The sequence below is a fragment of the Punica granatum genome, chromosome 2, assembly GCF_007655135.1.
Source record: "Punica granatum isolate Tunisia-2019 chromosome 2, ASM765513v2, whole genome shotgun sequence".
Lineage (NCBI taxonomy): Eukaryota > Viridiplantae > Streptophyta > Magnoliopsida > Myrtales > Lythraceae > Punica > Punica granatum.
In genome coordinates this window covers 41,168,646-41,181,535 of record NC_045128.1, presented here as the reverse complement: position 1 = coordinate 41,181,535, position 12,890 = coordinate 41,168,646, and the positions used below count along the sequence as shown (strand labels likewise).

Sequence of the window (12,890 nt, the reverse complement as noted above, 5' to 3'; positions counted from 1 at the left end):
CGTGGAAGTTGCTCTGTTAGGACTGTCCTGAAATTTTATCAGGGTTGTCATTTCCATCTATGCAACCTACGAGCAAAAACCAAAAATATAAGAGCTGCTCTTTTGTTTTTTTTCTCAGTGATCACAAAATGCTCCATAGTATCTTCATTTTCAGTTTGGGGTTCTTACATGGTTGTGACAAGTTTCGGATGATCTATTCCGATCTATTATGGACTTGAATTGTTCGTCTACCAAACACGATTGACACTTCCGTGATGGTTTGCTGTACTTCCATAACACAAACGTGGTGGCCTGCGGAGGGCACTTGATTGGACCCTTTGCTGGAAGCTGGAGCTATGGAACTTGAGGTTCTACAGACATCAAGTCATAGTTTATGTGATAACAAGATACGTACGGCATGATAGTTTAGGTGGTGCTGTCGTAAGGTTGAAGTGTTTGAAAGTTTAACTCCGACGGCATGGTGAGAAGAAGTCGAGAATGAGGTCTTCAGAAAATTATAATGATTGATTCTTACTACTCCATATTCTATACCCTAATGGTTTATCAGTCACGTTAGTAGGGAACGCTCTTCTGTCTCATTCCAAGGCCAGTAGTCATGTGCAGAGGACTCTTTTGCATATATATACATCCCAATTTCATCCCGGAGACAGCAGTACTCATTCATTCAAAACACATAACTAACGAACTTGAGAAACTACGAAATGGCATTCCTGAAGCAGCATCAAGGCATTTGTCTCGCTCTGCTCTTCATTGCAGGAGCTTTGGCTCCGCTAGCTGCTTCCCGCAGCTTGCAGAAAGGGCTATCCATGCGCGAGAGGCACGAGCAGTGGATGGCTCAATATGGACGAGTCTACAAGGACGCCACTGAGAAGCAGAGGTGTTTCGACATATTCAAGGAGAATGTGGAACACATCGAGTCCTTTAACAGTGCAAACGAGAAACCTTACAGGCTTGGCGTCAATCAGTTTGCGGACTTGACCAATGAGGAGTTCAAGGCAAGGAATGGGTTTAGGTCTCACGTGTGCTCCACCGATGGCGCTTCTTTCAAGTATGAAAACGTCACTGCAGCGCCACCGACTATGGACTGGAGGAAGAAAGGAGCTGTTACACCCGTGAAAGACCAAGGCCAATGCGGTATTCACATCTGTAATTTGGTAATTACTTCTTTAAGTGCTTAGTTATGCATATTCTAATAGCTCATTCATAAAACTGCAGGATGTTGCTGGGCTTTCTCAGCCGTTGCTGCAGTGGAAGGAATCACGGAAATCTCAACCGGTAAGTTGGTCTCACTATCTGAGCAAGAATTGGTCGACTGTGACAAGGGCGGGGAGGATCAGGGCTGCGAGGGTGGATGGATGGATAGTGCCTTCCAATTTGTCGAGAAACACGGGCTTACCACTGAGGCTAAGTACCCATATGAGGGCACAGACGGTACATGCAACATCAAAGCGGAATCAAACCAAGCAACTAAGATTACAGGCTTCGAGGACGTGCCCGCCAACAATGAGGCGGCACTGCTGAAGGCAGCGGCCAATCAGCCAGTCTCAGTGGCAATAGATGCAGGAGGGTTCGAGTTCCAGTTCTACTCAAGTGGTGTCTTTACCGGATCTTGCGGGACGGAGCTAGACCACGGTGTTACTGCTGTGGGCTATGGGGCGAGTGATGACGGGATGAAGTACTGGCTTGTCAAGAACTCGTGGGGAGCACAGTGGGGAGAAGAAGGATACATAAGGATGCAAAGGGATGTCGATGCCAAGGAAGGTCTCTGCGGCATTGCAATGAAGGCTTCCTACCCAACCGCTTAAGTTCCAAATCTTAGAGCTTAATGTTGCTCATATATTGTACAGATAATATGGCACGTTCTCGTTGCCTGTAATATCAAATCGTACACAATGTATCCTCATGAAGATCACAACTTATAGCACGATACTGCTAATTAGCATGTTCTGAGTGCAGAACAATACCATTGAAACAGTGGCTAGATGCTTGATATTCTACTATTTCAATCGACGATTTACAGCTATGACGATTATAAACAACATGACTCATGGTTGGTTCACCAGTCTTTGACAAACAGATTGTTCGAGTAAATCAATCGAACGATAGCATCACCTGCCTCTTAGCCTTCTACAGTTTCTCCACCAGGGGACAAAAATGGGTGAAACTATGGTTAATGACCTAAAAAGGCACTGTTGCGGTCAGAGTCCGGTGCCTCGCATCCGACAGAGCTGATGTTACGTTCACAAACCCGGTTTCTCTAACTGTTTCTTCCAAGTTGATCAGATAGTACTCATCTAGAAACGGTTCCGTGCTCTTCAACAGAGTAAACAGGACAGGCGACAGCTCCTGAAACACCACATGCAAAGAACGAATTCGTTCACATCTTAACTTAAAGAAGTACCTGCAAGAGGAAGAATAGAGTTGAATCTCACCTGAAGTACCTTGGAATTTGGCTGCATCAGTTGGAAATCAAAATTCCACCTATATTAGTCTTCTCATGGCAAAATCTATTATAGGTAACCAAGTTGAAGGTACGAAAACTTACGGCCTGATCTATTATAGCAAGAGTGCCACCAGGTCGAAGTAGCCGAAACGATTCCTTCATCATATTAACAGTTGCTGTACAAGGCAACTCGTGAAGCTGCATTTGGTAATTCAGTTAACACCATGGTTATTAACGGATATCTCTTGTAATAGACTGTCCGTATGGTACTAAATGCCTACCACTAGAGAAATAGAGATGAGGTCGAAAGAAGAAGAAGGCAAGCCTGTCTCTTCCCCATTAGCGTGTCTCCAACGGATCGGGTTTGCCCTTGGGGGTCTCTTCTTTTCCTTGAATTGCGCTACAGAGAGAAAGTAAGGGGACAGATCTAACCCCTGCAAGAGAAATCAAATTTCAGGGGGCAAAAAACTCAAAAATCACTCATTAAGAAACAAAGCTCAACATGTTCATCAGTAATTGGATCCAATTCTTACTGTGACTTTTGCTAAAGGGAAGGTTTCGGCAAGATATCTAGTGCTTATCCCGACGGAGCATCCGATGTCGAGAATGTCTCTTATTGCACGACCTCCTGAATGTTGTTCAGAGTGTTGTTGAATCCTTTTCAACCAATTCCCACGTAATATTTGGTTCGCTTCATCCATTGAAGTAGCCTCAGGTACAGAACGCCTTGCCATGGACAGGGTTGCAGGTTCTGCTTCTGCTGCAGCCTAACATAGGAGAATTGTCTTAATGGCTTCCCATCAGCAGAAGAGATCCACAATTGTGGTCTGTTCTCATTGCAAACTGAACGAAGGAGCAAAAATGACAGTATAATATCAAAGAAGAGAGAGAGCAAAGACTCACCACCCATGACAGGTTGCCCTCGTCGTACGCATGGAAAGGACTTAGATAATCTGGATGCAACATAAACCAAAATCCGGATGATGACACTTGCCAACTTGAGCATATAACATTATGCACGAGGCAAAAGATCGAGATGATAGAGGGAAACTTACAATCAGGATACACGAGCGACGAGTTCTGGACAGTTTCGAGCTCCTTATAAACATCGGACTCCAGAATCTCTCTCGTCATCTCTCGCCACGGGATGTCCTTCTTCTCAGCCGTGCTGCATCATCGACATTTTTAACAGCGAGAATCCGTGCGAATGAGCTAACAATTCAAATTCCAAGCATTTAAGCCAACACTAGAGCAAATGGTAATAGAGGACCTGATGAGGACTTGTCGAGCGCCGAGCTTGAGAAGAGAGTAGATGGGCTTGAAGGAAATGACGGCCCCGACAATCCGAGAAAGAGGGGTCTCTCCCGCCCATTTGGGCCTCTCGAGCAGCCCCGCCTCGAACTCTGCCACCTCGGAAGATGCTGCCGCTTTTACCGCCACAATGCCCTCCCCAATTGTCCTTCCTCGGCATCCCACTTGCCGGCCCTTGGCAAAGGAATCAACATACAGCTTGCACGTATTCGCGTAGAGCGCCATAGCCGTAAGCTTGGTGTCACTAGTGGATATGGGAGGCTGTGGAGAAGGGAACAGAGAACAGAGCAACTACTTCTCCTACCTATCGCCTCCATCGTGACATGGCAAGAGCAACAAAATCTTGCGGGCCAATAGTTTTCTGACAAGTGGACCGAACAGATCCTCGTTCCCTGTCGCGCTGTTTGATCCGGAATTGCCATCCAATGCCTTACGGCCCATAACGCACGGGGGAATGGATCTCCATGGTTTATAGAGGAACTGGAGACGATCCGGTTCATGGTGCGATTAGATTTAGAACTAGATTGAGATGATGTGATAAATCGTTATGGAAATTGCCACCAGAGGTAAGTTTATAAGAAGAAAAAATGAAAACAGAAAAAAGAATGCTTTATCGTATTTAAATGTGTTATCATGACATTCCTAACAATATACTTCTAAAAAGGTTGAATAATATGCATTCGATGGATTGTTTAGGCTGAGCCAAGGAGCTAGCTATTGCACGTATCAGTTTTAATTTGCGCTCATTTCCGAAGGTTATACCCTACACATGTGTGCACAATTTACTGCTCTGCAAGCCAATAAGATTCACTTACTCACAAGGCTCTCATGAGTCACACGATTAGGGAAGTAAGACAAACTTAAAAATTATTATAATCTTTACGTGCTACCAACCACATTCGTTTTTAAATTAATTAATGAAAATTTGAGCAGTCTGTGGCTCTTCCGCTCTTGAATAGGCACCAACCATCGAGATATTCTCCTGCATCCGTGTATTGTTATATTAACTAGTCTTTGATCCCGCACATTGCGCGGGTGCTTGCTATAATTCGAATTTTTAAATAGAAATGAGACTCATCGATTTGTGTGTCAAGAAATTTAACAATATAACTCTTTGGATTTTTAAAGAGTCTTTTTATAACGAGCTGAGAATTTTCAAGATTTGATAAGGAGCTGGGGTTTTAGAATACGACTCTTTGGATTTCACTTTTCTGCTTTTATATATATAATAAATTAACTATTTATTGTAGGGTTAATAATAGAAAAAACACAAACTTTTCATATTTTAATAATTTTAGTACAAACTTTTTTCATTTTGCCTAAAAAAATACAAATTTTCAATTTGATAATAATTCTAGCACGGCATCAAATTTTTCGTTAATTTGGACGGAAATTGTTGACGTGTAGGTCGAGTGGGATCACCATATATTTTTAATAATAAAATTATTTTAGAAAATAATAAAAAGTAATAAAAAAGAAAAAAAATAATTTGGCGGTTCTCCCTATTCCGATTCTCGATTTTGCTTTTTAATTTTTTTTTTGAAATAATTTTATTATTAAAAAATATGCTGGGTCCCGCTCGATTTACATGTCAGTCACTTCCATTCATATTAACTAAAAATTTAACGCCGTGCTAAAATTGTTATCAAATCAAAAGTTCGTGCATTTTTAGATTAAGAAAAAAAGTTCGTGTTAGAATTATTAAAATATGAAAAATTTGTGTTTTATTTTATTAACCCTTTATTGTATTATTGGAAACAAAATCTATTAATTGATCAGTCATTAATGTGTCTCTCTTCTTCTCTCTCTTGGCAAATCAATCAATTAATTAAATTAATTAACAGTCGGCTTATTGGCTTTATTATTCCAACAAGCCGCCGCCTACCATCGGGCTTGGGCCGAGTTTGGCCCGAATCAAATCGGATCTTCCAAGACCCGAATCGTCATAGGCGGACCCGACGCCTGTCCTCCGCATCCATCGCACGTGAGCCACGTGCGTCTCCTTCCGACTATAAAGTCTAAAAATTCAGACTCCTCTACCCTCCTCTGTTCCTCTGCGCCTCCACTCGCACCCGCTGCTCCTTCCCCACCTCTCCAATGGCGGCTACCTCTTTCTCCCCCTCGTTCTCGGCCCCGTCCTCCTCGGCAAAAGCCGTGAATCCCTCCCCGAAGGCTACCCCTCTGGCCTCGAATCTGGGGTTCCTGTCGTCCTCCTCCAGGTCGCTCAGGGCACTCAAGGCGAGCGCCGCCGGAAATGGTGCCGCCCAGGTCAGTGGATCAGCTCTCGGAGCTCGGATGGTGTCCGTTCCCGCCATTAAGCCGCTCACTTCCCTCGATTTCGAGACCTCCGTGTTCAAGAAGGAGAAGATCAACCTCGCTGGTCACGATGAGGTATGAACAGAAACATAAACCATACGGCAAGTGCATCGTTATATACACTAATAAAGGGGATATCTACATCATTTCTTTCTCGCAAAAGCTTATGTTTTTCTTATTTACTTAGGTAGTCTGTCAGTGAAGAGAGAACTACTCACCTCCTTATTTATGTAATGTGTTATTAAGAAACTTCATATCTGAGCTTATAGCTATCAGGCATTGTCATCCATGGTGAGCTTTTGAGTTTGTTTAAGGTCGAGGGTGGTGCTGTTTTAGTGAAGGAAAGAAAGAGATAAAGAATCTGCAACATAATATTCCTTTCTGTGGACAATGTGACTTTTTGATGCGTGCTTTCGCAGTTTCCCAAGGATGCACGGTCTCTATATGTTATGTTACTATACTTTTGAACTGTTGATTAATGTCGGTAATAGTGGTACATGTTTTTCTTTTTCCTTGTGATTGTAGTACATTGTGAGAGGAGGGAGGGACTTGTTCCCTTTGCTGCCCGATGCATTTAAGGGGATTAAGCAGATCGGTGTTATTGGCTGGGGTTCCCAGGTATTAGCTTCCGTCCTTCTCGATACAATTTGTTTCTTTACTTGTTTGCCTCTTATCTAATCTTTATCGGTTGGGTAAGTTCCCCTTGTCTGAATTTGGAAATACTTTTCTGAGTTTTTCTTCACTTTGTTTTGCTATGCGTGTTAAGATAGTCATTTTGTCCTTTTCGTGAGCATCGAGATAAAATCTAATCTCATCCCTGCCCATCCGTTTATAGCTTAGCCTATTAAGTTTTGTTTCATCACCTCAGCCAGAAAGGATTACCTCAGTTGTAGAGATCAGCATCATATTGTGTTTTCTTTTGCCATTTTCCATTGTTGCATCTTTCTTGGTTTTCATTATATCTGTTCCTGACCCCCTCTCCTTATTAGGGACCTGCTCAAGCTCAAAATCTGAGGGATTCTCTTGCTGAAGCAAAGTCTGATACTGTAGTCAAGGTGATTTCTTCTTTATGTTAATTCCTGGCAGGAACTACTTATCGTATATTCTTTGAAATTTCTTTTGCATTGAACTATCAGGTTTCTCTTTTCTAAATGTGAAAATTTTCTCTCAGATTGGACTCAGGAAGGGTTCCCGGTCCTTTGCTGAAGCTCGTGCTGCCGGTTTCTCTGAAGAAAATGGAACATTGGGTGATATATGGGAGACTGTTTCAGGAAGTGACCTGGTGTTGCTCCTCATTTCGGATGCTGCTCAGGTGATTATGTTGTTTATCTTGTTATCCTTTCGTTTTCTGTTCTATTTTTTGAGCTACAGTGTTCCATCTAGGCCCCCTTTTTCTGCAGGCAGATAACTATGAAAAAGTATTCTCCCACATGAAGCCCAACAGCATCCTAGGGCTCTCCCATGGGTTCCTCTTGGGTCACTTGCAGTCCATGGGACTTGACTTCCCGAAGAACGTTAGTGTGATCGCTGTCTGCCCCAAGGGAATGGGCCCATCTGTGAGGAGACTCTATGTTCAAGGCAAAGAGATTAATGGTGCTGGAATCAATTCTAGCTTTGCAGTCCATCAGGTAAAACTTTCCTTCGGAGAGTAAAGAATGGAGAAGATTTCACTCGTTCTAATTTTTATATAGATGCTGAAACTGTTTCCTCTCTATAGGATGTTGATGGAAGAGCTACTGATGTTGCCCTTGGATGGTCGGTAGCTCTTGGTTCTCCCTTCACATTTGCCACTACGTTGGAACAGGAGTACAAGAGTGATATCTTTGGCGAGCGGGGTGAGTTTAGCTTCTCACTTAATCTTCATCGTTCATCGACTCTGCAGCTATGAATATTATGGCCCAGGCCTGGGTTGTGAAGAAGAAATTTCTTGTCTGATGAATGAAACTGCTCAGTATTGTGCAACCTAGCATAGTCAACATTGGACACGTAACAGTCAACATTTTCCCTGTCCAAAAGAATCTATTCCATATTGGGTCCACAATAAAATTTTGCCTGCAACAGCGCTTCAGTTTTGCATTTTTTGGCTATTAGGCATTTTGCTTGGTGCTGTTCACGGGATTGTCGAGTCCTTGTTCAGAAGATACACTGAAAATGGAATGAGTGAGGATCTTGCTTACAAGAACACCGTCGAGTCCATCACTGGCATCATATCAAAGACCATTTCAACAAAGGTTGCTCTTTCTCTCTCATATTCTAGAAATATCTCTATTTCTGTAAACCAACAAATAGGCTGATTTTCCTTTTCCCCCCTTTTGTTTAATTTTCAACAGGGCATGTTGGCTGTATACGAGTCTCTTTCAGAAGAGGGCAAGAAAGAATTTCAGAAGGCATATAGTGCTTCATTCTACCCTTGCATGGATATCTTGTACGAGTGCTATGAAGACGTTGCCAGCTGCAGCGAAATTCGAAGTGTTGTATTGGCAGGACGCCGCTTTTATGTATGCCTTTATAATTCCTGATGAAGCTTATCGTTTTTCCTTGTTGGAGTTGAGTTATACTTACCCTTATTATTTCCTTTAACAGGAAAAGGAGGGTCTACCGGCTTTTCCAATGGGTAAGATAGACCAGACTCGTATGTGGAAAGTCGGGCAGCGAGTCCGGGCCACCAGACCAGCTGATGACTTGGGCCCTCTGTATCCTTTCACGGCTGGTGTGTATGTGGCCCTCATGATGGCTCAGGTGGGGGATTTTCCCTCTCTCCCTCTGTCTATGGTAGTGCTTTTTGCCTGATTGATATTCTCACAGGGTTCAAATCTAATGTTATGCAGATCGAGATCTTGAGGAAGAAGGGACACTCCTACTCTGAGATCATCAATGAGAGTGTGATCGAGTCAGTGGATTCCCTGAACCCCTTCATGCATGCTCGTGGTGTCTCCTTCATGGTTGATAACTGCTCGACTACAGCTCGCCTTGGCTCAAGGAAATGGGCTCCACGATTTGATTACATCCTCACCCAACAAGCCCTGGTAGCTATTGACAATGGTGCCCCCATCAACCATGACCTCATCGGCAACTTCTTGTCGGACCCTGTCCATGGAGCAATCAAAGTATGTGCACAGTTGAGGCCCACCGTGGACATCTCTGTGCCCCCAGATGCAGATTTTGTGCGACCCGAGCTCCGACAGGGTAACTAGAAGCGAACATGGAGGATTGGCACTGCACGAAGGAGCCAGCCAAAAGGGATAGTAGTGGAAGGAGTTTGAAGAGGGGAGTATTGTCCATGTCCACGGTCTCCCTAGGACTCGAGAGTTTAGTGTAGTGTAAGCTTTATGTTGTTCTTGGAGTTGGGCTATTATCTGTCTGTAGAATTCCTTGTCTTATCGAATGACTGCTAAATGGTGAGCTTGTGCGAGTAATAATTTGATTGTTGTCTGATGGTTTTATGTCACGAGTGAATCTGCATTCGTCGATACTAATCCTATGAATTTTAGTCATCTCATTGATTCTATTGAGATGCTCGAGAAATTCTCCTTCGACGAATGCCTTACGATGCCTCTGCCTCTGCTCAACATCCTCGCAATTATATTTCTACGCATTAAGCCACATGCCCATAAATGTTTCATCTAAATGTCAGTGATAGAAATTATTCTATATATTTTAGTTGTCAGTGAGACTTTCGTTGGCATGGATGAAGCTCTTGCCAATGCCTGGTTCAACGAATTCTTCGGAAGCGACCTTTTGAATGAGAAATACCAGTACCCAGGTGATGTGCCATGACCTCTCATGAGACCGTTCATATTTGACATGAAGATAGTATAATACACGTTTTTTCGAGTCCCGATTTTCGAGATTAGGGTAGTGTACCTAATCACATAATGCCCTCCTAGACTCGTTAAATACATGCATGGAAGTAGATTTACAGCATGATTTAAATACATCAGAAACAAGCCTATGGCATATAACCGGCACAATGTTTTGACCTATATGGCTTTTTAAGCTTTCCGGCTTAAGCAGTCGGGTAAGAAGCTTTCATAGCAAGGCCGCAGAGGCCTTCCTTAGCATCGACGTCCATCTGCGTCCTTATATATCCCTCTTCTCCCCACTGCGCCCCCCACGAGTTCTTGACCAGCCAGTACTTCATCCCGTCACTTGCTCCATAACCAATGGCGGTCACACCATGGTCCAATTTGGTTCCACAAGTTCCAGTGAAAATGCCGCTGAGTAGAACTGGCATTCAAAACCTCCCGCATCGATGGCCACAGAAACCTGCTGATTGGCAACTGCTTTCTACAGCGCATCCTCACTGCTGGCAGGGACATCCTCGTAGCCTTGTTTGACTCCACTTTCATGTTGCACGTTCCGTCTGTGCCTTCATAGGAGTACTTAGCCTCGGTTGTGAGCCCGCGTTTCTCGATGAATTGGAAGGCACTATCCATTCATCCACCCTCACAGCCCTGATTCTCTCCGCCTTTGTTGCAGTCGACCAGCTCCTGATCGGACAATGAGATCAACTTAACGGTAGTGATTCCTGTGATTCCTTCCACTGCAGCAACAGCTGAAAATGCCCATCAACATCCTGCAATTTTCAATGATTTCAGCGGTTGTAACTTAAACAAGTGTAATCGTCCGAGAAGTAATACTTGATTATATGAATTTAAAAACCGCATTGGCCCTGGTCTTTTATGGGTATCACGGCTCCTTTCTTCCTCCAATCCATAGTCGAAGGCACAGTTACGTTTTCATACTTTGAATGAAGCGCCATCTGTGGAGCCCATGTGTGACTTGAATCTGTTCCTCGAGGCCTTGAACTCCTCAATGGTGAGGTCCGCAAACTGATTGACGCCGACCTTGTAAGGTTTCCCATTAGATCTATTAAAAGGAGTTAATGCGCTCCACGTTCTCATCTCGAAACGCCTCTGCCTCTCTGAGGCGTCCTTGTAGACTCGTCCATACAGTGTCATCCAATGCTCATGCCTCTCGTGCATGGATGGTGATTCCAGGAGGCTGCGAGAAGCAGCTAGGGAGGCCCAACCTCCGAAAACGAAGATCAGGGCCAGAAGAATGCTTTGTTTCGTCAATGCCATATTTCTTATAACCAAAGCTCTTAATATTGGAATTCTGAACCGAACTCGGCTTTCAATGAAAACAGCTCGAGCGCATCCTCCTATTTATATGCAGAATTTGACAGTGTGCAAAGAGAAAAATTGCTGCTGCTGCACCTTCATTGCTTAACGATTTGACTTGCCGGATAAATTCTTCTGATGGGGAATGCCCTTGTTCGGGACATGTTAGAAGTCATACTACTCTTTTACAGATGTTTTGTCAGGCAACATACGAGAGCAAGAGATTGCTAAGTGAAGATCTAATACTTTGTCCTTCCCAACACTCATCAAACATGGACAAATTGGCTACGTGCCTGAGAGAACTAGGAGAATGAAACGGCCAGAAGCACGAGTACGAAATCATGGCCAACTCTTTAGATTGATCTGGACATCAGACAATCAATATAACATTCACCGAATTTGTGGATCAATCCTGCATTGTATTCCGCGTTTAGGGACTTAAGATGATGCTTTGGCTCAAGACATCATATGCAGTTTGCGCCACTTTACCCCAACCACGAGACGCAAATTCATCACGGGCCTAATCCTGACCCACCCGAAGCATGGACCTAAGTAACTTTCCAACTGGACCAGGAATATATTTTCACCGAATAGTACCCTTTTGACAGTGTCGGGATATCCTTAAGCATGCGATGAAGTAATATTTCACAGAGCAATCTAGATACCATAGCTAAGTAAGTCAGACATATATTTCTGATGTCGTTGGGACAATTTAGCAGAGAGATGGCACAATGTTCCATCTGGACCGGCCAGAAAATTACGGAAAGAAAGAACTGAGACAAACAGTACCCATCCTGGGCCCTCAGCATCGACAGAGTTTTTTTAAAAAAAAATTATTTATAAGTAAGGATAAGATAACATTACGACGAAAATAAAGATATATCCACAGCCGAATAACCCTCTAGCATACAAAATGAATCAAAATCTTTTGAGGCCATATTGGTTTAAATCATGGACAAGAGGGTTATCGGAACGTGATATCCACGTACATTTCCAGTCTGAGAAAAGAAGTAAAAAGTTATGTGTTATCGGAACATGAGCTAACGTCATGTGTGCTCCCTGAACTGAGCAAGCTCCCTTCATCTCGGCAGAGTGCAGATCCCGTTCATCTCTGAAGAGGCATACCAGGATTTCCTGTGAACTCATAAAGTTGAGAGTTCTTCAATACATGCATATCAATATAAATTCATAATTTTACAATTATTTCGTCTAATAATTAAAATCAATCACATCTGCATAAACTCATAAGCATTGAACTACATCCCATAGGGCATAGAGAGTTGCAGATCTTCTATAGCAGTCCATAATACGCGTGCTGAGTTGAGTTCCATTGCGGGTGATTTCCAGTAAGACCTGAAATGGGCACCACATTCGTATGCCATGTGCCCGGTTTTGTTCTAGTGCGGGGCGTGCCATCATTTTTCATTTTCACTCCGAAAAGGACATCGCAGGCCATCAAGAACAGGATGAGAAGTCCCTTTTATTTGGAGATTTAATTATTGAACTTTCGGATACAGCCATGTTATGGATGCACTCTTTTTGGTCACACCCTGGAATAACAAGATGAGGCCTTATCTCCACTTCCGCCCTAACAATATCACAACAATTGTTGCACTGTCTTGCTCTTGGGCCTTGGTCTATACATACATATGTATATATAGAGATGGATAGATATATGTATATATATATATATAGAG

At 43.3% G+C, this 12,890-nt stretch overlaps 3 protein-coding genes and 1 pseudogene across 4 annotated transcripts; 2 read left to right on the top strand and 2 right to left on the bottom strand.

The window, feature by feature from the left end:
- The first annotated feature begins 583 nt into the window (after positions 1–583).
- On the top strand, positions 584–1,955 carry LOC116194269 (senescence-specific cysteine protease SAG39-like). The gene is made up of 2 exons (XM_031523041.1): positions 584–1,134; positions 1,216–1,955. Exons 1-2 carry the CDS (start codon positions 702–704, stop codon positions 1,803–1,805), a joined length of 1,023 nt encoding a protein of 340 aa, XP_031378901.1. The 5' UTR covers positions 584–701; the 3' UTR covers positions 1,806–1,955.
- LOC116194268 lies at positions 1,840–4,041 on the bottom strand. 2 transcript variants are annotated; one of them, XM_031523039.1, is made up of 8 exons: positions 3,714–4,040; positions 3,499–3,611; positions 3,347–3,396; positions 2,977–3,210; positions 2,725–2,877; positions 2,546–2,641; positions 2,433–2,453; positions 1,840–2,346 (listed from the first exon to the last, which is right to left on the bottom strand). In XM_031523039.1, exons 1-8 carry the CDS (start codon positions 3,977–3,979, stop codon positions 2,179–2,181), a joined length of 1,101 nt encoding a protein of 366 aa, XP_031378899.1. In that variant the 5' UTR covers positions 3,980–4,040; the 3' UTR covers positions 1,840–2,178. The 2 variants fall into 2 exon arrangements, with proteins under 2 accessions (XP_031378899.1, XP_031378900.1); XM_031523040.1 differs by lacking the exon at positions 2,433–2,453 and having other exon boundaries at positions 1,874–2,346; positions 3,714–4,041.
- A 1,747-nt stretch (positions 4,042–5,788) lies between these two features.
- Positions 5,789–9,526, top strand: LOC116196623 (ketol-acid reductoisomerase, chloroplastic). Its single transcript, XM_031526451.1, has 10 exons — positions 5,789–6,145; positions 6,596–6,688; positions 7,060–7,125; positions 7,242–7,382; positions 7,471–7,698; positions 7,788–7,905; positions 8,162–8,301; positions 8,401–8,568; positions 8,654–8,809; positions 8,899–9,526. The coding sequence occupies exons 1-10, from the start codon at positions 5,852–5,854 to the stop codon at positions 9,262–9,264; spliced, it is 1,770 nt and encodes a 589-aa protein (XP_031382311.1). The 5' UTR covers positions 5,789–5,851; the 3' UTR covers positions 9,265–9,526.
- A 371-nt stretch (positions 9,527–9,897) lies between these two features.
- LOC116197381 lies at positions 9,898–11,286 on the bottom strand (annotated as a pseudogene).
- Positions 11,287–12,890: the final 1,604 nt, after the last annotated feature.